General features: G+C 32.8%; 1 protein-coding gene across 1 annotated transcript; it reads left to right on the plus strand.

Annotated features, from left to right (window-relative positions):
• The first annotated feature begins 248 nt into the window (after positions 1-248).
• Positions 249-1910, plus strand: Yp2 (Yolk protein 2). The gene is made up of 2 exons (XM_020950250.2): positions 249-531; positions 603-1910. Exons 1-2 carry the CDS (start codon positions 303-305, stop codon positions 1697-1699), a joined length of 1326 nt encoding a protein of 441 aa, XP_020805909.1. The 5' UTR covers positions 249-302; the 3' UTR covers positions 1700-1910.
• Positions 1911-23112: the final 21202 nt, after the last annotated feature.

Here is a 23112-nt window from a genome sequence, read left to right on the forward strand (position 1 = left end):
CCGGATTGCGTTAACAATAATATTATGAAGGCTGAAAAAAAAGAAAAGTCAAAAAAGAACATAAATGACAAAACTTACCAAGAAGTCTTGCAAAATCCCTGACTCTGCGATTAATGGATTAATGCTGATCCGATTGATGGGAGACGGTAGCCGAATCAATCGCTTCCGGCGGCGCGTGCACAATCCGCTGACTCGGTTCCCAGATCTGGGTATATAAGCACTCGGATCTATGGCAATCGACATGCAGTACAACTTGGTACGGTGTCTGAAGTAGTCGAACCAGGAAGCAACCGGAACTCATCATGAATCCCCTGCGCACAATTTGCGTGCTGGCCTGCCTTCTGGCGGCCACCGTGGCCAATCCCCAGGCCGGAAGCCGTCGTCACTCCAACTCGCTGAACAATGTGGACCAGCCCAGTAACTGGGTGAGTCCCCGGGAGATCGAGCAGCTGCCATCGCTGAAGCAGGTCAACCTGAAGAAGCTCCAGGAGATGAGCCTTGAAGAGGGCGCCACTCTGTTGGACCAACTTTGTAAGTAATTGGAATACAAGCTTCCTTAAAAAGGGTCTCCTAAGTTCCTTTTTCTTTGCAATTTCCTTTAGACCATCTGTCCCAGTTCAATCGCGTCTTCAAGCCTGATTACACCCCAGAGCCCAGCCAGGTCAAGGGTTACATTGTCGGCGAGCGCGGCCAGAAGATCGAGTTCAATCTGAACACCCTTGTCCAGACCGTGAAGCGTCAGCAGCGATTCGGTGACGATGAGGTGACCATCTTCATCCAGGGCCTGCCCGAGAACAACTCCCAGGTGCAGAAGGCCACCCGCAAGCTGGTCAAGGCCTATCAGCAGCGTTACAACCTCCAGCCCTATCCCACCACCGATTCGGACAACTCCAGCGAGGAGCAGCGCCAGCGTGGCAGCAGCGAGGAGACCCGCCAGCAGCAGCGTCGTCGCCAGGGTGATGACAAGGAGGACACCAAGACCGGAGACCTGATTGTGATCCAGCTGGGCAATGCCCTCGAGGACTTTGAGCAGTACGCCACCCTGAACATTGAGCGCATCGGCGAGATCATTGGCAACCGCCTGGTTGAGCTGACCAATACCGTGAATGTGCCCCAGGAGATCATCCATCTGATTGGCTCCGGACCCGCTGCCCATGTGGCCGGCGTTGCTGGTCGCCAGTACACCCGCCAGACCGGACACAAGCTGCGCCGCATCACCGCCCTGGACCCCTCCAAGATCTATGGCAAGCCCGAGGAGCAGCTGACCGGCTTGGCCCGCGGCGATGCCGACTTCGTTGATGCCATCCACACCTCCGCCTACGGCATGGGCACCAGCCAGCGCCTGGCCAATGTGGACTTCTTCCCCAATGGACCCTCGACCGGTGTTCCCGGTGCCGACAATGTTGTGGAGGCCTCCATGCGCGCCACCCGCTACTTCGCCGAGTCAGTGCGTCCGGGAAATGAGCGCAACTTCCCCGCCGTGGCCGCCAGCTCCTACCAGGAGTACAAGCAGAACAAGGGCTATGGCAAGCGTGCCTACATGGGCATTGCCACCGACTACGATCTGCAGGGTGACTACATGCTCCAGGTGAACTCGAAGAGCCCCTTCGGCCGCAGCACTCCCGCCCAGACCCAGGCCGGCTATCACGCCGTCCATCAGCCTTGGCGCCAGTCCGCCCAGGGTTCCCGCCGCCAGTAGTAGGTCTTCCTCCTTCTCTCCAAAGGAGCAGGGCTCCTCCAGAGGCTCCAGACGACCCAGATCGCACACCCCTCATGCGAGCGACACCCAACAGCCCATCCTCCCATCATCAAGGTCGAGTGAATGCTTGAGCTAAACATCCCATCCAAAATATCTATAGATTACGCTTACGTTTTTTATGTCCAAATAAAAAACAATTGCATATTTTAAATACTTCTTTTTTTGTGAAGAGTTATAAAGGGGAGTCTTTGGAACAATTTATAAAGGTCTTTAGCTTTTAGCCTTTTTTAACTATAGTAAAAATTTAAATGAATTTTATGGTGATTTTACCATATTTCTATATTTTATTATCATGAAGAAATACTTATCTCGCAATTAAATATACAGAAACAATTTTAGCTCAAAGTTAATAATTATAAAAATATTTATTGCAATTATGTCATATTAAATTGAAGAAATAACAAAAAGGTTGCCATTTTTGAATCAATTAAATCCCCTATATAACTTTGTTAAACGTTGTGGTACTGATAGTACATATAGTATATGTAAAGATCGATGATAAGGGGTTTCAGAGATATATATATATATATATATATATATATACATATATATAGAGAGAAACGGAAAGAAGGAATGATAGAGAGAGAGAGAGAGACATTATCTGATGCTGTTTGCCTGGTCTTTTTCGTGAAGCGAAATGAAAATAAGAGAACTAAATATATATGTACTTATATAAATACATATATATGAAATAAATATGAAAATAAAAACCAACAGGAATGGTATAAAATATTTATATATCAGCTATTTGATATAGTCCGATTTTTTCCGAAATAATACAAAATAACTATACCTTAAATTGGATGAAACAAGAAAGAACGCTTACTTCACGCACGCCAAAATTTATGTGCCCTTCTTTTGTATTGCAGCTATAATGTATAGTAGTCCGATTTTCAAAAAATTTGACATTAAATTGTAGAATAATACAGAATAGATTTTAATAATTTAATAATTTTGTAGTATTTTTTTGGGACAGTCGAAGTTTAAAAATCGCATAACTTTGTAAAAAACGCATTAATTTTAATTCGGAAACCGCTCCTGCATTAGTTGTTTGGCGCTTAACAACTCTGCATACTAATTTTAACTTTCTAAGAAATCCGATAATTTTTTAGATTTTTCACAATTTTAGCGATGTAACCCCTTTCATTTTTTCGAAAAAATTGAAAAGGTTTGTTTGGCTACCAGAGATGGCCAGAAAGATTCGCCTGTTAATGTTGATCAAGAATATATATGATTTATAGGGTCGGAAATGGCTGATTAAAATTATATTTTCCCCTGCAAGATTCTTAAAATCGAAATTTGTACTTTATAATTTTGTAGTATTTTTTTGGGACAGTCAAAGTTTAAAAATCGCATAACTTTGTCAAAAATGCATTAATTCTAATTCGGAAACCGCTCCTGCGTTACTTGTTTGGCGCTTAACAACTCTGCATACTAATTTTAACTTTCTAAGAAATCCAATAATTTTTTAGATTTTTCACAATTTTAGCGATGTAGCCCCTTTCATTTTTTCGAAAAAATTGAAAAGGTTTTTTTGGCTACCAGAGATGGCCAGAAAGATTCGCCTGTTAATGCTGATCAAGAATATATATGATTTATAGGGTCGGAAATGGCTCCTTCACTGATTAATATTATATTTTCCCCTGCAAGATTCTTAAAATCGAAATTTGTACTTTATAATTTTGTAGTATTTTTTGGGAGAGTCAAAGTTTAAAAATCGCATAACTTTGTCAAAAATGCATTAATTTTAATTCGGAAACCGCTCCTGCGTTAGTTGTTTGGCGCTTAACAAATCTGCATACTAATTTTAACTTTCTAAGAAATCCAATAATTTTTTAGATTTTTCACAATTTCAGCGATGTAACCCCTTTCATTTTTTCGAAAAAATTGAAAAGGTTTGTTTGGCTACCAGAGATGGCCAGAAAGATTCGCCTGTTAATGCTGATCAAGAATATATATGATTTATAGGGTCGGAAATGGCTCCTTCACTGATTAAAATTATATTTTCCTCTGAAAGATTCTTAAAATCGAAATTTGTACTTTATAATTTTGTTGTATTTTTTGGGACAGTCAAAGTTTAAAAATCGCATAACTTTGTAAAAAATGCATTAATTTTAATTCGGAAACCGCTCCTGCGTTAGTTGTTTGGCGCTTAACAAATCTGCATACTAATTTTAACTTTCTAAGAAATCCAATAATTTTTTAGATTTTTCACAATTTTAGCGATGTAGCCCCTTTCATTTTTTCGAAAAAATTGAAAAGGTTTTTTTGGCTACCAGAGATGGCCAGAAAGATTCGCCTGTTAATGCTGATCAAGAATATATATGATTTATAGGGTCGGAAATGGCTCCTTCACTGATTAATATTATATTTTCCCCTGCAAGATTCTTAAAATCGAAATTTGTACTTTATAATTTTGTAGTATTTTTTGGGAGAGTCAAAGTTTAAAAATCGCATAACTTTGTCAAAAATGCATTAATTTTAATTCGGAAACCGCTCCTGCGTTAGTTGTTTGGCGCTTAACAAATCTGCATACTAATTTTAACTTTCTAAGAAATCCAATAATTTTTTAGATTTTTCACAATTTCAGCGATGTAACCCCTTTCATTTTTTCGAAAAAATTGAAAAGGTTTGTTTGGCTACCAGAGATGGCCAGAAAGATTCGCCTGTTAATGCTGATCAAGAATATATATGATTTATAGGGTCGGAAATGGCTCCTTCACTGATTAAAATTATATTTTCCTCTGAAAGATTCTTAAAATCGAAATTTGTACTTTATAATTTTGTAGTATTTTTTTGGGACAGTCAAAGTTTAAAAATCGCATAACTTTGTCAAAAATGCATTAATTCTAATTCGGAAACCGCTCCTGCGTTACTTGTTTGGCGCTTAACAACTCTGCATACTAATTTTAACTTTCTAAGAAATCCAATAATTTTTTAGATTTTTCACAATTTTAGCGATGTAGCCCCTTTCATTTTTTCGAAAAAATTGAAAAGGTTTTTTTGGCTACCAGAGATGGCCAGAAAGATTCGCCTGTTAATGCTGATCAAGAATATATATGATTTATAGGGTCGGAAATGGCTCCTTCACTGATTAATATTATATTTTCCCCTGCAAGATTCTTAAAATCGAAATTTGTACTTTATAATTTTGTAGTATTTTTTGGGAGAGTCAAAGTTTAAAAATCGCATAACTTTGTCAAAAATGCATTAATTTTAATTCGGAAACCGCTCCTGCGTTAGTTGTTTGGCGCTTAACAAATCTGCATACTAATTTTAACTTTCTAAGAAATCCAATAATTTTTTAGATTTTTCACAATTTCAGCGATGTAACCCCTTTCATTTTTTCGAAAAAATTGAAAAGGTTTGTTTGGCTACCAGAGATGGCCAGAAAGATTCGCCTGTTAATGCTGATCAAGAATATATATGATTTATAGGGTCGGAAATGGCTCCTTCACTGATTAAAATTATATTTTCATCTGAAAGATTCTTAAAATCGAAATTTGTACTTTATAATTTTGTAGTATTTTTTTGGGACAGTCAAAGTTTAAAAATCGCATAACTTTGTCAAAAATGCATTAATTCTAATTCGGAAACCGCTCCTGCGTTACTTGTTTGGCGCTTAACAACTCTGCATACTAATTTTAACTTTCTAAGAAATCCAATAATTTTTTAGATTTTTCACAATTTTAGCGATGTAGCCCCTTTCATTTTTTCGAAAAAATTGAAAAGGTTTTTTTGGCTACCAGAGATGGCCAGAAAGATTCGCCTGTTAATGCTGATCAAGAATATATATGATTTATAGGGTCGGAAATGGCTCCTTCACTGATTAATATTATATTTTCCCCTGCAAGATTCTTAAAATCGAAATTTGTACTTTATAATTTTGTAGTATTTTTTGGGAGAGTCAAAGTTTAAAAATCGCATAACTTCGCCAAAACTGCATTAATTTCAATTCTGAAACCGGTCCTGCGTTAGTTGTTTGGCGCTTAACAACGCTGCATACTAATTTTAACTTTCTAAGAAATCCAATAATTTTTTAGATTTTTCACAATTTTAGCGATGTAACCCCTTTCATTTTTTCGAAAAAATTGAAAAGGTTTGTTTGGCTACCAGAGATGGCCAGAAAGATTTGCCTGTTAATGCTGATCAAGAATATATATGATTTATAGGGTCGGAAATGGCTCCTTCACTGATTAATATTATATTTTCCTCTGCAAGATTCTTAAAATCGAAATTTGTACTTTATATTTTTGTAGTATTTTTTGGGACAGTCAAAGTTTAAAAATCGCATAACTTTGTCAAAAATGCATTAATTTTAATTCGGAAACCGCTCCTGCGTTAGTTGTTTGGCGCTTAACAACGCTGCATACTAATTTTAACTTTCTAAGAAATCCAATAATTTTTTAGATTTTTCACAATTTTAGCGATGTAACCCCTTTCATTTTTTCGAAAAAATTAAAAAGGTTTGTTTTGCTACCAGAGATGGCCAGAAAGATTCGCCTATTAATGCTGATCAAGAATATATATGATTTATAGGGTCGGAAATGGTTGCTTCACTGATTAAAATTATATTTTCCCCTGCAAGATTCTTAAAATCGAAATTTGTACTTTATAATTTTGTAGTATTTTTTGGGACAGTCAAAGTTTAAAAATCGCATAACTTTGTCAAAAATGCATTAATTTTAATTCGGAAACCGCTCCTGCGTTAGTTGTTTGGCGCTTAACAACGCTGCATACTAATTTTAACTTTCTAAGAAATCCGATAATTTTTTAGATTTTTCACAATTTTAGCGATGTAACCCCTTTCATTTTTTCGAAAAAATTGAAAAGGTTTGTTTGGCTACCAGAGATGGCCAGAAAGATTTGCCTGTTAATGCTGATCAAGAATATATATGATTTATAGGGTCGGAAATGGCTCCTTCACTGATTAATATTATATTTTCCTCTGCAAGATTCTTAAAATCGAAATTTGTACTTTATAATTTTGTAGTATTTTTTGGGACAGTCAAAGTTTAAAAATCGCATAACTTTGTCAAAAATGCATTAATTTTAATTCGGAAACCGCTCCTGCGTTAGTTGTTTGGCGCTTAACAACGCTGCATACTAATTTTAACTTTCTAAGAAATCCAATAATTTTTTAGATTTTTCACAATTTTAGCGATGTAACCCCTTTCATTTTTTCGAAAAAATTGAAAAGGTTTGTTTGGCTACCAGAGATGGCCAGAAAGATTTGCCTGTTAATGCTGATCAAGAATATATATGATTTATAGGGTCGGAAATGGCTCCTTCACTGATTAATATTATATTTTCCTCTGCAAGATTCTTAAAATCGAAATTTGTACTTTATAATTTTGTAGTATTTTTTGGGACAGTCAAAGTTTAAAAATCGCATAACTTTGTCAAAAATGCATTAATTTTAATTCGGAAACCGCTCCTGCGTTAGTTGTTTGGCGCTTAACAACGCTGCATACTAATTTTAACTTTCTAAGAAATCCAATAATTTTTTAGATTTTTCACAATTTTAGCGATGTAACCCCTTTCATTTTTTCGAAAAAATTAAAAAGGTTTGTTTTGCTACCAGAGATGGCCAGAAAGATTCGCCTGTTAATGCTGATCAAGAATATATATGATTTATAGGGTCGGAAATGGTTGCTTCACTGATTAAAATTATATTTTCCCCTGCAAGATTCTTAAAATCGAAATTTGTACTTTATAATTTTGTAGTATTTTTTGGGACAGTCAAAGTTTAAAAATCGCATAACTTTGTAAAAAATGCATTCATTTTAATTCGGAAACCGCTCCTGCGTTAGTTGTTTGGCGCTTAACAACGCTGCATACTAATTTTAACTTTCTAAGAAATCCGATAATTTTTTAGATTTTTCACAATTTTAGCGATGTAACCCCTTTCATTTTTTCGAAAAAATTGAAAAGGTTTGTTTGGCTACCAGAGATGGCCAGAAAGATTTGCCTGTTAATGCTGATCAAGAATATATATGATTTATAGGGTCGGAAATGGCTCCTTCACTGATTAAAATTATATTTTCCTCTGCAAGATTCTTAAAATCGAAAATTGTACTTTATAATTTTGTAGTATTTTTTGGGACAGTCAAAGTTTAAAAATCGCATAGCTTTGTAAAAAAATTCATTAATTTTAATTCGGAAACCGCTCCTGCGTTAGTTGTTTGGCGCTTAACAAATCTGCATACTAATTTTAACTTTCTAAGAAATCCAATAATTTTTTAGATTTTTCACAATTTTAACGATGTAACCCCTTTCATTTTTTCGAAAAAATTAAAAAGGTTTGTTTGGCTACCAGAGATGGCCAGAAAGATTCGCCTGTTAATGCTGATCAAGAATATATATGATTTATAGGGTCGGAAATGGCTCCTTCACTGATTAAAATTATATTTTCCCCTGCAAGATTCTTAAAATCGAAATTTGTACTTTATAATTTTGTAGTATTTTTTGGGACAGTCAAAGTTTAAAAATCGCATAGCTTTGTAAAAAAATTCATTAATTTTAATTCGGAAACCGCTCCTGCGTTAGTTGTTTGGCGCTTAACAAATCTGCATACTAATTTTAACTTTCTAAGAAATCCAATAATTTTTTAGATTTTTCACAATTTTAGCGATGTAACCCCTTTAATTTTTTCGAAAAAATTGAAAAGGTTTGTTTGGCTACCAGAGATGGCCAGAAAGATTCGCCTGTTAATGCTGATCAAGAATATATATGATTTATAGGGTCGGAAATGGTTCCTTCACTGATTAAAATTATATTTTCCTCTGCAAGATTCTTAAAATCGAAATTTGTACTTTATAATTTTGTAGTATTTTTTGGGACAGTCAAAGTTTAAAAATCGCATAACTTTGTAAAAAATGCATTAATTTTAATTCGGAAACCGCTCCTGCGTTAGTTGTTTGGCGCTTAACAAATCTGCATACTAATTTTAACTTTCTAAGAAATCCAATAATTTTTTAGATTTTTGACAATTTTAACGATGTAACCCCTTTCATTTTTTCGAAAAAATTAAAAAGGTTTGTTTGGCTACCAGAGATGGCCAGAAAGATTCGCCTGTTAATGCTGATCAAGAATATATATGATTTATAGGGTCGGAAATGGCTCCTTCACTGATTAAAATTATATTTTCCCCTGCAAGATTCTCAAAATCGAAATTTGTACTTTATAATTTTGTAGTATTTTTTGGGACAGTCAAAGTTTAAAAATCGCATAACTTTGTCAAAAATGCATTAATTTTAATTCGGAAACCGCTCCTGCGTTAGTTGTTTGGCGCTTAACAACGCTGCATACTAATTTTAACTTTCTAAGAAATCCAATAATTTTTTAGATTTTTCACAATTTTAGCGATGTAACCCCTTTCATTTTTTCGAAAAAATTAAAAAGGTTTGTTTTGCTACCAGAGATGGCCAGAAAGATTCGCCTGTTAATGCTGATCAAGAATATATATGATTTATAGGGTCGGAAATGGTTGCTTCACTGATTAAAATTATATTTTCCCCTGCAAGATTCTTAAAATCGAAATTTGTACTTTATAATTTTGTAGTATTTTTTGGGACAGTCAAAGTTTAAAAATCGCATAACTTTGTCAAAAATGCATTAATTTTAATTCGGAAACCGCTCCTGCGTTAGTTGTTTGGCGCTTAACAACGCTGCATACTAATTTTAACTTTCTAAGAAATCCGATAATTTTTTAGATTTTTCACAATTTTAGCGATGTAACCCCTTTCATTTTTTCGAAAAAATTGAAAAGGTTTGTTTGGCTACCAGAGATGGCCAGAAAGATTTGCCTGTTAATGCTGATCAAGAATATATATGATTTATAGGGTCGGAAATGGCTCCTTCACTGATTAAAATTATATTTTCCCCTGCAAGATTCTTAAAATCGAAATTTGTACTTTACAATTTTGTAGTATTTTTTGGGACAGTCAAAGTTTAAAAATCGCATAACTTTGTCAAAAATGCATTAATTTTAATTCGGAAACCGCTCCTGCGTTAGTTGTTTGGCGCTTAACAACGCTGCATACTAATTTTAACTTTCTAAGAAATCCAATAATTTTTTAGATTTTTCACAATTTTAGCGATGTAACCCCTTTCATTTTTTCGAAAAAATTAAAAAGGTTTGTTTGGCTACCAGAGATGGCCAGAAAGATTTGCCTGTTAATGCTGATCAAGAATATATATGATTTATAGGGTCGGAAATGGCTCCTTCACTGATTAAAATTATATTTTCCTCTGCAAGATTCTTAAAATCGAAAATTGTACTTTATAATTTTGTAGTATTTTTTGGGACAGTCAAAGTTTAAAAATCGCATAACTTTGTAAAAAATGCATTCATTTTAATTCGGAAACCGCTCCTGCGTTAGTTGTTTGGCGCTTAACAAATCTGCATACTAATTTTAACTTTCTAAGAAATCCAATAATTTTTTAGATTTTTCACAATTTTAGCGATGTAACCCCTTTAATTTTTTCGAAAAAATTGAAAAGGTTTGTTTGGCTACCAGAGATGGCCAGAAAGATTCGCCTGTTAATGCTGATCAAGAATATATATGATTTATAGGGTCGGAAATGGTTCCTTCACTGATTAAAATTATATTTTCCTCTGCAAGATTCTTAAAATCGAAATTTGTACTTTATAATTTTGTAGTATTTTTTGGGACAGTCAAAGTTTAAAAATCGCATAACTTTGTAAAAAATGCATTAATTTTAATTCGGAAACCGCTCCTGCGTTAGTTGTTTGGCGCTTAACAAATCTGCATACTAATTTTAACTTTCTAAGAAATCCAATAATTTTTTAGATTTTTGACAATTTTAACGATGTAACCCCTTTCATTTTTTCGAAAAAAATTAAAAAGGTTTGTTTGGCTACGAGAGATGGCCAGAAAGATTCGCCTGTTAATGCTGATCAAGAATATATATGATTTATAGGGTCGGAAATGGCTCCTTCACTGATTAAAATTATATTTTCCCCTGCAAGATTCTTAAAATCGAAATTTGTACTTTATAATTTTGTAGTATTTTTTGGGACAGTCAAAGTTTAAAAATCGCATAACTTTGTCAAAAATGCATTAATTTTAATTCGGAAACCGCTCCTGCGTTAGTTGTTTGGCGCTTAACAACGCTGCATACTAATTTTAACTTTCTAAGAAATCCAATAATTTTTTAGATTTTTCACAATTTTAGCGATGTAACCCCTTTCATTTTTTCGAAAAAATTAAAAAGGTTTGTTTTGCTACCAGAGATGGCCAGAAAGATTCGCCTGTTAATGCTGATCAAGAATATATATGATTTATAGGGTCGGAAATGGTTGCTTCACTGATTAAAATTATATTTTCCCCTGCAAGATTCTTAAAATCGAAATTTGTACTTTATAATTTTGTAGTATTTTTTGGGACAGTCAAAGTTTAAAAATCGCATAACTTTGTCAAAAATGCATTAATTTTAATTCGGAAACCGCTCCTGCGTTAGTTGTTTGGCGCTTAACAACGCTGCATACTAATTTTAACTTTCTAAGAAATCCGATAATTTTTTAGATTTTTCACAATTTTAGCGATGTAACCCCTTTCATTTTTTCGAAAAAATTGAAAAGGTTTGTTTGGCTACCAGAGATGGCCAGAAAGATTTGCCTGTTAATGCTGATCAAGAATATATATGATTTATAGGGTCGGAAATGGCTCCTTCACTGATTAAAATTATATTTTCCCCTGCAAGATTCTTAAAATCGAAATTTGTACTTTACAATTTTGTAGTATTTTTTGGGACAGTCAAAGTTTAAAAATCGCATAACTTTGTCAAAAATGCATTAATTTTAATTCGGAAACCGCTCCTGCGTTAGTTGTTTGGCGCTTAACAACGCTGCATACTAATTTTAACTTTCTAAGAAATCCGATAATTTTTTAGATTTTTCACAATTTTAGCGATGTAACCCCTTTCATTTTTTCGAAAAAATTGAAAAGGTTTGTTTGGCTACCAGAGATGGCCAGAAAGATTTGCCTGTTAATGCTGATCAAGAGTATATATGATTTATAGGGTCGGAAATGGCTCCTTCACTGATTAAAATTATATTTTCCCCTGCAAGATTCTTAAAATCGAAATTTGTACTTTACAATTTTGTAGTATTTTTTGGGACAGTCAAAGTTTAAAAATCGCATAACTTTGTCAAAAATGCATTAATTTTAATTCACAATTTTAGCGATGTAACCCCTTTAATTTTTTCGAAAAAATTGAAAAGGTTTGTTTGACTACCAGAGAGGGCCAGAAAGATTTGCCTGTTAATGCTGATCAAGAATATATATGATTTATAGGGTCGGAAATGGCTCCTTCACTGATTAAAATTATATTTTCCCCTGCAAGATTCTTAAAATCGAAATTTGTACTTTATAATTTTGTAGTATTTTTTGGGACAGTCAAAGTTTAAAAATCGCATAACTTTGTCAAAAATGCATTAATTTTAATTCGGAAACCGCTCCTGCGTTAGTTGTTTGGCGCTTAACAACGCTGCATACTAATTTTAACTTTCTAAGAAATCCAATAATTTTTTAGATTTTTCACAATTTTAGCGATGTAATCCCTTTCATTTTTTCGAAAAAATTAAAAAGGTTTGTTTTGCTACCAGAGATGGCCAGAAAGATTCGCCTGTTAATGCTGATCAAGAATATATATGATTTATAGGGTCGGAAATGGTTGCTTCACTGATTAAAATTATATTTTCCCCTGCAAGATTTTTAAAATCGAAATTTGTACTTTATAATTTTGTAGTATTTTTTGGGACAGTCAAAGTTTAAAAATCGCATAACTTTGTCAAAAATGCATTAATTTTAATTCGGAAACCGCTCCTGCGTTAGTTGTTTGGCGCTTAACAACGCTGCATACTAATTTTAACTTTCTAAGAAATCCGATAATTTTTTAGATTTTTCACAATTTTAGCGATGTAACCCCTTTCATTTTTTCGAAAAAATTGAAAAGGTTTGTTTGGCTACCAGAGATGGCCAGAAAGATTTGCCTGTTAATGCTGATCAAGAGTATATATGATTTATAGGGTCGGAAATGGCTCCTTCACTGATTAAAATTATATTTTCCCCTGCAAGATTCTTAAAATCGAAATTTGTACTTTACAATTTTGTAGTATTTTTTGGGACAGTCAAAGTTTAAAAATCGCATAACTTTGTCAAAAATGCATTAATTTTAATTCACAATTTTAGCGATGTAACCCCTTTAATTTTTTCGAAAAAATTGAAAAGGTTTGTTTGACTACCAGAGAGGGCCAGAAAGATTCGCCTGTTAATGCTGATCAAGAATATATATGATTTATAGGGTCGGAAATGGTTCCTTCACTGATTAAAATTATATTTTCCTCTGCAAGATTCTTAAAATCGAAATTTGTACTTTATAATTTTGTAGTATTTTTTGGGACAGTCAAAGTTTAAAAATCGCATAACTTTGTAAAAAATGCATTAATTTTAATTCGGAAACCGCTCCTGCGTTAGTTGTTTGGCGCTTAACAAATCTGCATACTAATTTTAACTTTCTAAGAAATCCAATAATTTTTTAGATTTTTCACAATTTTAGCGATGTAACCCCTTTCATTTTTTCGAAAAAATTAAAAAGGTTTGTTTGGCTACCAGAGATGGCCAGAAAGATTCGCCTGTTAATGCTGATCAAGAGTATATATGATTTATAGGGTCGGAAATGGCTCCTTCACTGATTAAAATTATATTTTCCCCTGCAAGATTCTTAAAATCGAAATTTGTACTTTACAATTTTGTAGTATTTTTTGGGACAGTCAAAGTTTAAAAATCGCATAACTTTGTCAAAAATGCATTAATTTTAATTCGGAAACCGCTCCTGCGTTAGTTGTTTGGCGCTTAACAACGCTGCATACTAATTTTAACTTTCTAAGAAATCCAATAATTTTTTAGATTTTTCACAATTTTAGCGATGTAACCCCTTTCATTTTTTCGAAAAAATTAAAAAGGTTTGTTTTGCTACCAGAGATGGCCAGAAAGATTCGCCTGTTAATGCTGATCAAGAATATATATGATTTATAGGGTCGGAAATGGTTGCTTCACTGATTAAAATTATATTTTCCCCTGCAAGATTCTTAAAATCGAAATTTGTACTTTACAATTTTGTAGTATTTTTTGGGACAGTCAAAATTTAAAAATCGCATAACTTTGTAAAAAATGCATTAATTTTAATTCGGAAACCGCTCCTGCGTTAGTTGTTTGGCGCTTAACAAATCTGCATACTAATTTTAACTTTCTAAGAAATCCAATAATTTTTTAGATTTTTCACAATTTTAGCGATGTAACCCCTTTCATTTTTGTCAAAAAATTGGAAATGCTTGTTTTGCTACCAGAGATGGCCAGAAAGATTCGCCTGTTAATGCTGATCAAGAATATATATGATTTATAGGGTCGGAAATGGCTCCTTCACTGATTAAAATTATATTTTCCTCTGCAGGATTCTTAAAATCGAAAATTGTACTTTATAATTTTGTAGTATTTTTTGGGACAGTCAAAATTTAAAAATCGCATAACTTTGTAAAAAATGCATTAATTTTAATTCGGAAACCGCTCCTGCGTTAGTTGTTTGGCGCTTAACAAATCTGCATACTAATTTTAACTTTCTAAGAAATCCAATAATTTTTTAGATTTTTCACAATTTTAGCGATGTAACCCCTTTCATTTTTTCGAAAAAATTAAAAAGGTTTGTTTGGCTACCAGAGATGGCCAGAAAGATTCGCCTGTTAATGCTGATCAAGAATATATATGATTTATAGGGTCGGAAATGGCTCCTTCACTGATTAAAATTATATTTTCCCCTGCAAGATTCTTAAAATCGAAATTTGTACTTTATAATTTTGTAGTATTTTTTGGGACAGTCAAAGTTTAAAAATCGCATAACTTTGTAAAAAATGCATTAATTTTAATTCGGAAACCGCTCCTGCGTTAGTTGTTTGGCGCTTAACAACGCTGCATACTAATTTTAACTTTCTAAGAAATCCGATAATTTTTTAGATTTTTCACAATTTTAGCGATGTAACCCCTTTCATTTTTTCGAAAAAATTGAAAAGGTTTGTTTGGCTACCAGAGATGGCCAGAAAGATTTGCCTGTTAATGCTGATCAAGAATATATATGATTTATAGGGTCGGAAATGGCTCCTTCACTGATTAAAATTATATTTTCCCCTGCAAGATTCTTAAAATCGAAATTTGTACTTTACAATTTTGTAGTATTTTTTGGGACAGTCAAAGTTTAAAAATCGCATAACTTTGTCAAAAATGCATTAATTTTAATTCGGAAACCGCTCCTGCGTTAGTTGTTTGGCGCTTAACAACGCTGCATACTAATTTTAACTTTCTAAGAAATCCAATAATTTTTTAGATTTTTCACAATTTTAGCGATGTAACCCCTTTCATTTTTTCGAAAAAATTAAAAAGGTTTGTTTGGCTACCAGAGATGGCCAGAAAGATTCGCCTGTTAATGCTGATCAAGAATATATATGATTTATAGGGTCGGAAATGGCTCCTTCACTGATTAAAATTATATTTTCCCCTGCAAGATTCTTAAAATCGAAATTTGTACTTTATAATTTTGTAGTATTTTTTGGGACAGTCAAAGTTTAAAAATCGCATAACTTTGTCAAAAATGCATTAATTTTAATTCGGAAACCGCTCCTGCGTTAGTTGTTTGGCGCTTAACAACGCTGCATACTAATTTTAACTTTCTAAGAAATCCAATAATTTTTTAGATTTTTCACAATTTTAGCGATGTAATCCCTTTCATTTTTTCGAAAAAATTAAAAAGGTTTGTTTTGCTACCAGAGATGGCCAGAAAGATTCGCCTGTTAATGCTGATCAAGAATATATATGATTTATAGGGTCGGAAATGGTTGCTTCACTGATTAAAATTATATTTTCCCCTGCAAGATTCTTAAAATCGAAATTTGTACTTTATAATTTTGTAGTATTTTTTGGGACAGTCAAAGTTTAAAAATCGCATAACTTTGTCAAAAATGCATTAATTTTAATTCGGAAACCGCTCCTGCGTTAGTTGTTTGGCGCTTAACAACGCTGCATACTAATTTTAACTTTCTAAGAAATCCGATAATTTTTTAGATTTTTCACAATTTTAGCGATGTAACCCCTTTCATTTTTTCGAAAAAATTGAAAAGGTTTGTTTGGCTACCAGAGATGGCCAGAAAGATTTGCCTGTTAATGCTGATCAAGAGTATATATGATTTATAGGGTCGGAAATGGCTCCTTCACTGATTAAAATTATATTTTCCCCTGCAAGATTCTTAAAATCGAAATTTGTACTTTACAATTTTGTAGTATTTTTTGGGACAGTCAAAGTTTAAAAATCGCATAACTTTGTCAAAAATGCATTAATTTTAATTCACAATTTTAGCGATGTAACCCCTTTAATTTTTTCGAAAAAATTGAAAAGGTTTGTTTGACTACCAGAGAGGGCCAGAAAGATTCGCCTGTTAATGCTGATCAAGAATATATATGATTTATAGGGTCGGAAATGGTTCCTTCACTGATTAAAATTATATTTTCCTCTGCAAGATTCTTAAAATCGAAATTTGTACTTTATAATTTTGTAGTATTTTTTGGGACAGTCAAAGTTTAAAAATCGCATAACTTTGTAAAAAATGCATTAATTTTAATTCGGAAACCGCTCCTGCGTTAGTTGTTTGGCGCTTAACAAATCTGCATACTAATTTTAACTTTCTAAGAAATCCAATAATTTTTTAGATTTTTCACAATTTTAGCGATGTAACCCCTTTCATTTTTTCGAAAAAATTAAAAAGGTTTGTTTGGCTACCAGAGATGGCCAGAAAGATTCGCCTGTTAATGCTGATCAAGAGTATATATGATTTATAGGGTCGGAAATGGCTCCTTCACTGATTAAAATTATATTTTCCCCTGCAAGATTCTTAAAATCGAAATTTGTACTTTACAATTTTGTAGTATTTTTTGGGACAGTCAAAGTTTAAAAATCGCATAACTTTGTCAAAAATGCATTAATTTTAATTCACAATTTTAGCGATGTAACCCCTTTAATTTTTTCGAAAAAATTGAAAAGGTTTGTTTGACTACCAGAGGGGGCCAGAAAGATTCGCCTGTTAATGCTGATCAAGAATATATATGATTTATAGGGTCGGAAATGGTTCCTTCACTGATTAAAATTATATTTTCCTCTGCAAGATTCTTAAAATCGAAATTTGTACTTTATAATTTTGTAGTATTTTTTGGGACAGTCAAAGTTTAAAAATCGCATAACTTTGTAAAAAATGCATTAATTTTAATTCGGAAACCGCTCCTGCGTTAGTTGTTTGGCGCTTAACAAATCTGCATACTAATTTTAACTTTCTAAGAAATCCAATAATTTTTTAGATTTTTCACAATTTTAGCGATGTAACCCCTTTCATTTTTTCGAAAAAATTAAAAAGGTTTGTTTGGCTACCAGAGATGGCCAGAAAGATTCGCCTGTTAATGCTGATCAAGAGTATATATGATTTATAGGGTCGGAAATGGCTCCTTCACTGATTAAAATTATATTTTCCCCTGCAAGATTCTTAAAATCGAAATTTGTACTTTACAATTTTGTAGTATTTTTTGGGACAGTCAAAGTTTAAAAATCGCATAACTTTGTCAAAAATGCATTAATTTTAATTCGGAAACCGCTCCTGCGTTAGTTGTTTGGCGCTTAACAACGCTGCATACTAATTTTAACTTTCTAAGAAATCCAATAATTTTTTAGATTTTTCACAATTTTAGCGATGTAACCCCTTTCATTTTTTCGAAAAAATTAAAAAGGTTTGTTTTGCTACCAGAGATGGCCAGAAAGATTCGCCTGTTAATGCTGATCAAGAATATATATGATTTATAGGGTCGGAAATGGTTGCTTCACTGATTAAAATTATATTTTCCCCTGCAAGATTCTTAAAATCGAAATTTGTACTTTACAATTTTGTAGTATTTTTTGGGACAGTCAAAATTTAAAAATCGCATAACTTTGTAAAAAATGCATTAATTTTAATTCGGAAACCGCTCCTGCGTTAGTTGTTTGGCGCTTAACAAATCTGCATACTAATTTTAACTTTCTAAGAAATCCAATAATTTTTTAGATTTTTCACAATTTTAGCGATGTAACCCCTTTCATTTTTTCGAAAAAATTAAAAAGGTTTGTTTGGCTACCAGAGATGGCCAGAAAGATTCGCCTGTTAATGCTGATCAAGAATATATATGATTTATAGGGTCGGAAATGGCTCCTTCACTGATTAAAATTATATTTTCCTCTGCAGGATTCTTAAAATCGAAAATTGTACTTTATAATTTTGTAGTATTTTTTGGGACAGTCAAAATTTAAAAATCGCATAACTTTGTAAAAAATGCATTAATTTTAATTCGGAAACCGCTCCTGCGTTAGTTGTTTGGCGCTTAACAAATCTGCATACTAATTTTAACTTTCTAAGAAATCCAATAATTTTTTAGATTTTTCACAATTTTAGCGATGTAACCCCTTTCATTTTTGTCAAAAAATTGGAAATGCTTGTTTTGCTACCAGAGATGGCCAGAAAGATTCGCCTGTTAATGCTGATCAAGAATATATATGATTTATAGGGTCGGAAATGGCTCCTTCACTGATTAAAATTATATTTTCCTCTGCAGGATTCTTAAAATCGAAAATTGTACTTTATAATTTTGTAGTATTTTTTGGGACAGTCAAAATTTAAAAATCGCATAACTTTGTCAAAAATGCATTAATTTTAATTCGGAAACCGCTCCTGCGTTAGTTGTTTGGCGCTTAACAAATCTGCATACTAATTTTAACTTTCTAAGAAATCCAATAATTTTTTAGATTTTTCACAATTTTAGCGATGTAACCCCTTTCATTTTTTCGAAAAAATTAAAAAGGTTTGTTTTGCTACCAGAGATGGCCAGAAAGATTCGCCTGTTAATGCTGATCAAGAATATATATGATTTATAGGGTCGGAAATGGCTCCTTCACTGATTAAAATTATATTTTCCCCTGCAAGATTCTTAAAATCGAAATTTGTACTTTATAATTTTGTAGTATTTTTTGGGACAGTCAAAGTTTAAAAATCGCATAACTTTGTAAAAAATGCATTAATTTTAATTCGGAAACCGCTCCTGCGTTAGTTGTTTGGCGCTTAACAAATCTGCATACTAATTTTAACTTTCTAAGAAATCCAATAATTTTTTAGATTTTTCACAATTTTAGCGATGTAACCCCTTTCATTTTTGTCAAAAAATTGGAAATGCTTGTTTTGCTACCAGAGATGGCCAGAAAGATTCGCCTGTTAATGCTGATCAAGAATATATATGATTTATAGGGTCGGAAATGGCCCCTTCACTGATTAAAATTATATTTTCCTCTGCAAGATTCTTAAAATCGAAAATTGTACTTTATAATTTTGTAGTATTTTTTGGGACAGTCAAAATTTAAAAATCGCATAACTTTGTAAAAAATGCATTAATTTTAATTCGGAAACCGCTCCTGCGTTAGTTGTTTGGCGCTTAACAAATCTGCATACTAATTTTAACTTTCTAAGAAATCCAATAATTTTTTAGATTTTTCACAATTTTAGCGATGTAACCCCTTTCATTTTTTCGAAAAAATTAAAAAGGTTTGTTTGGCTACCAGAGATGGCCAGAAAGATTCGCCTGTTAATGCTGATCAAGAATATATATGATTTATAGGGTCGGAAATGGCTCCTTCACTGATTAAAATTATATTTTCCTCTGCAGGATTCTTAAAATCGAAAATTGTACTTTATAATTTTGTAGTATTTTTTGGGACAGTCAAAATTTAAAAATCGCATAACTTTGTAAAAAATGCATTAATTTTAATTCGGAAACCGCTCCTGCGTTAGTTGTTTGGCGCTTAACAAATCTGCATACTAATTTTAACTTTCTAAGAAATCCAATAATTTTTTAGATTTTTCACAATTTTAGCGATGTAACCCCTTTCATTTTTGTCAAAAAATTGGAAATGCTTGTTTTGCTACCAGAGATGGCCAGAAAGATTCGCCTGTTAATGCTGATCAAGAATATATATGATTTATAGGGTCGGAAATGGCTCCTTCACTGATTAAAATTATATTTTCCTCTGCAGGATTCTTAAAATCGAAAATTGTACTTTATAATTTTGTAGTATTTTTTGGGACAGTCAAAATTTAAAAATCGCATAACTTTGTAAAAAATGCATTAATTTTAATTCGGAAACCGCTCCTGCGTTAGTTGTTTGGCGCTTAACAAATCTGCATACTAATTTTAACTTTCTAAGAAATCCAATAATTTTTTAGATTTTTCACAATTTTAGCGATGTAACCCCTTTCATTTTTTCGAAAAAATTAAAAAGGTTTGTTTGGCTACCAGAGATGGCCAGAAAGATTCGCCTGTTAATGCTGATCAAGAATATATATGATTTATAGGGTCGGAAATGGCTCCTTCACTGATTAAAATTATATTTTCCCCTGCAAGATTCTTAAAATCGAAATTTGTACTTTATAATTTTGTAGTATTTTTTGGGACAGTCAAAGTTTAAAAATCGCATAACTTTGTAAAAAATGCATTAATTTTAATTCGGAAACCGCTCCTGCGTTAGTTGTTTGGCGCTTAACAACGCTGCATACTAATTTTAACTTTCTAAGAAATCCGATAATTTTTTAGATTTTTCACAATTTTAGCGATGTAACCCCTTTCATTTTTTCGAAAAAATTGAAAAGGTTTGTTTGGCTACCAGAGATGGCCAGAAAGATTTGCCTGTTAATGCTGATCAAGAGTATATATGATTTATAGGGTCGGAAATGGCTCCTTCACTGATTAAAATTATATTTTCCCCTGCAAGATTCTTAAAATCGAAATTTGTACTTTACAATTTTGTAGTATTTTTTGGGACAGTCAAAGTTTAAAAATCGCATAACTTTGTAAAAAATGCATTAATTTTAATTCGGAAACCGCTCCTGCGTTAGTTGTTTGGCGCTTAACAAATCTGCATACTAATTTTAACTTTCTAAGAAATCCAATAATTTTTTAGATTTTTCACAATTTTAGCGATGTAACCCCTTTCATTTTTTCGAAAAAATTAAAAAGGTTTGTTTGGCTACCAGAGATGGCCAGAAAGATTCGCCTGTTAATGCTGATCAAGAATATATATGATTTATAGGGTCGGAAATGGCTCCTTCACTGATTAAAATTATATTTTCCCCTGCAAGATTCTTAAAATCGAAATTTGTACTTTATAATTTTGTAGTATTTTTTGGGACAGTCAAAGTTTAAAAATCGCATAACTTTGTCAAAAATGCATTAATTTTAATTCGGAAACCGCTCCTGCGTTAGTTGTTTGGCGCTTAACAACGCTGCATACTAATTTTAACTTTCTAAGAAATCCAATAATTTTTTAGATTTTTCACAATTTTAGCGATGTAACCCCTTTCATTTTTTCGAAAAAATTAAAAAGGTTTGTTTTGCTACCAGAGATGGCCAGAAAGATTCGCCTGTTAATGCTGATCAAGAATATATATGATTTATAGGGTCGGAAATGGTTGCTTCACTGATTAAAATTATATTTTCCCCTGCAAGATTCTTAAAATCGAAATTTGTACTTTATAATTTTGTAGTATTTTTTGGGACAGTCAAAGTTTAAAAATCGCATAACTTTGTCAAAAATGCATTAATTTTAATTCGGAAACCGCTCCTGCGTTAGTTTTTTGGCGCTTAACAACGCTGCATACTAATTTTAACTTTCTAAGAAATCCGATAATTTTTTAGATTTTTCACAATTTTAGCGATGTAACCCCTTTCATTTTTTCGAAAAAATTGAAAAGGTTTGTTTGGCTACCAGAGATGGCCAGAAAGATTTGCCTGTTAATGCTGATCAAGAGTATATATGATTTATAGGGTCGGAAATGGCTCCTTCACTGATTAAAATTATATTTTCCCCTGCAAGATTCTTAAAATCGAAATTTGTACTTTACAATTTTGTAGTATTTTTTGGGACAGTCAAAGTTTAAAAATCGCATAACTTTGTCAAAAATGCATTAATTTTAATTCGGAAACCGCTCCTGCGTTAGTTGTTTGGCGCTTAACAACGCTGCATACTAATTTTAACTTTCTAAGAAATCCAATAATTTTTTAGATTTTTCACAATTTTAGCGATGTAACCCCTTTCATTTTTTCGAAAAAATTAAAAAGGTTTGTTTTGCTACCAGAGATGGCCAGAAAGATTCGCCTGTTAATGCTGATCAAGAATATATATGATTTATAGGGTCGGAAATGGTTGCTTCACTGATTAAAATTATATTTTCCCCTGCAAGATTCTTAAAATCGAAATTTGTACTTTACAATTTTGTAGTATTTTTTGGGACAGTCAAAGTTTAAAAATCGCATAACTTTGTAAAAAATGCATTAATTTTAATTCGGAAACCGCTCCTGCGTTAGTTGTTTGGCGCTTAACAAATCTGCATACTAATTTTAACTTTCTAAGAAATCCAATAATTTTTTAGATTTTTCACAATTTTAGCGATGTAACCCCTTTCATTTTTGTCAAAAAATTGGAAATGCTTGTTTTGCTACCAGAGATGGCCAGAAAGATTCGCCTGTTAATGCTGATCAAGAATATATATGATTTATAGGGTCGGAAATGGCTCCTTCACTGATTAAAATTATATTTTCCTCTGCAGGATTCTTAAAATCGAAAATTGTACTTTATAATTTTGTAGTATTTTTTGGGACAGTCAAAATTTAAAAATCGCATAACTTTGTAAAAAATGCATTAATTTTAATTCGGAAACCGCTCCTGCGTTAGTTGTTTGGCGCTTAACAAATCTGCATACTAATTTTAACTTTCTAAGAAATCCAATAATTTTTTAGATTTTTCACAATTTTAGCGATGTAACCCCTTTCATTTTTTCGAAAAAATTAAAAAGGTTTGTTTGGCTACCAGAGATGGCCAGAAAGATTCGCCTGTTAATGCTGATCAAGAATATATATGATTTATAGGGTCGGAAATGGCTCCTTCACTGATTAAAATTATATTTTCCCCTGCAAGATTCTTAAAATCGAAATTTGTACTTTATAATTTTGTAGTATTTTTTGGGACAGTCAAAGTTTAAAAATCGCATAACTTTGTCAAAAATGCATTAATTTTAATTCGGAAACCGCTCCTGCGTTAGTTGTTTGGCGCTTAACAACGCTGCATACTAATTTTAACTTTCTAAGAAATCCGATAATTTTTTAGATTTTTCACAATTTTAGCGATGTAACCCCTTTCATTTTTTCGAAAAAATTGAAAAGGTT

This window comes from Drosophila serrata, unplaced genomic scaffold (assembly GCF_035046125.1).
Source record: "Drosophila serrata isolate PLE 108 unplaced genomic scaffold, ASM3504612v1 contig_347, whole genome shotgun sequence".
In the NCBI taxonomy this organism is placed as follows: domain Eukaryota; kingdom Metazoa; phylum Arthropoda; class Insecta; order Diptera; family Drosophilidae; genus Drosophila; species Drosophila serrata.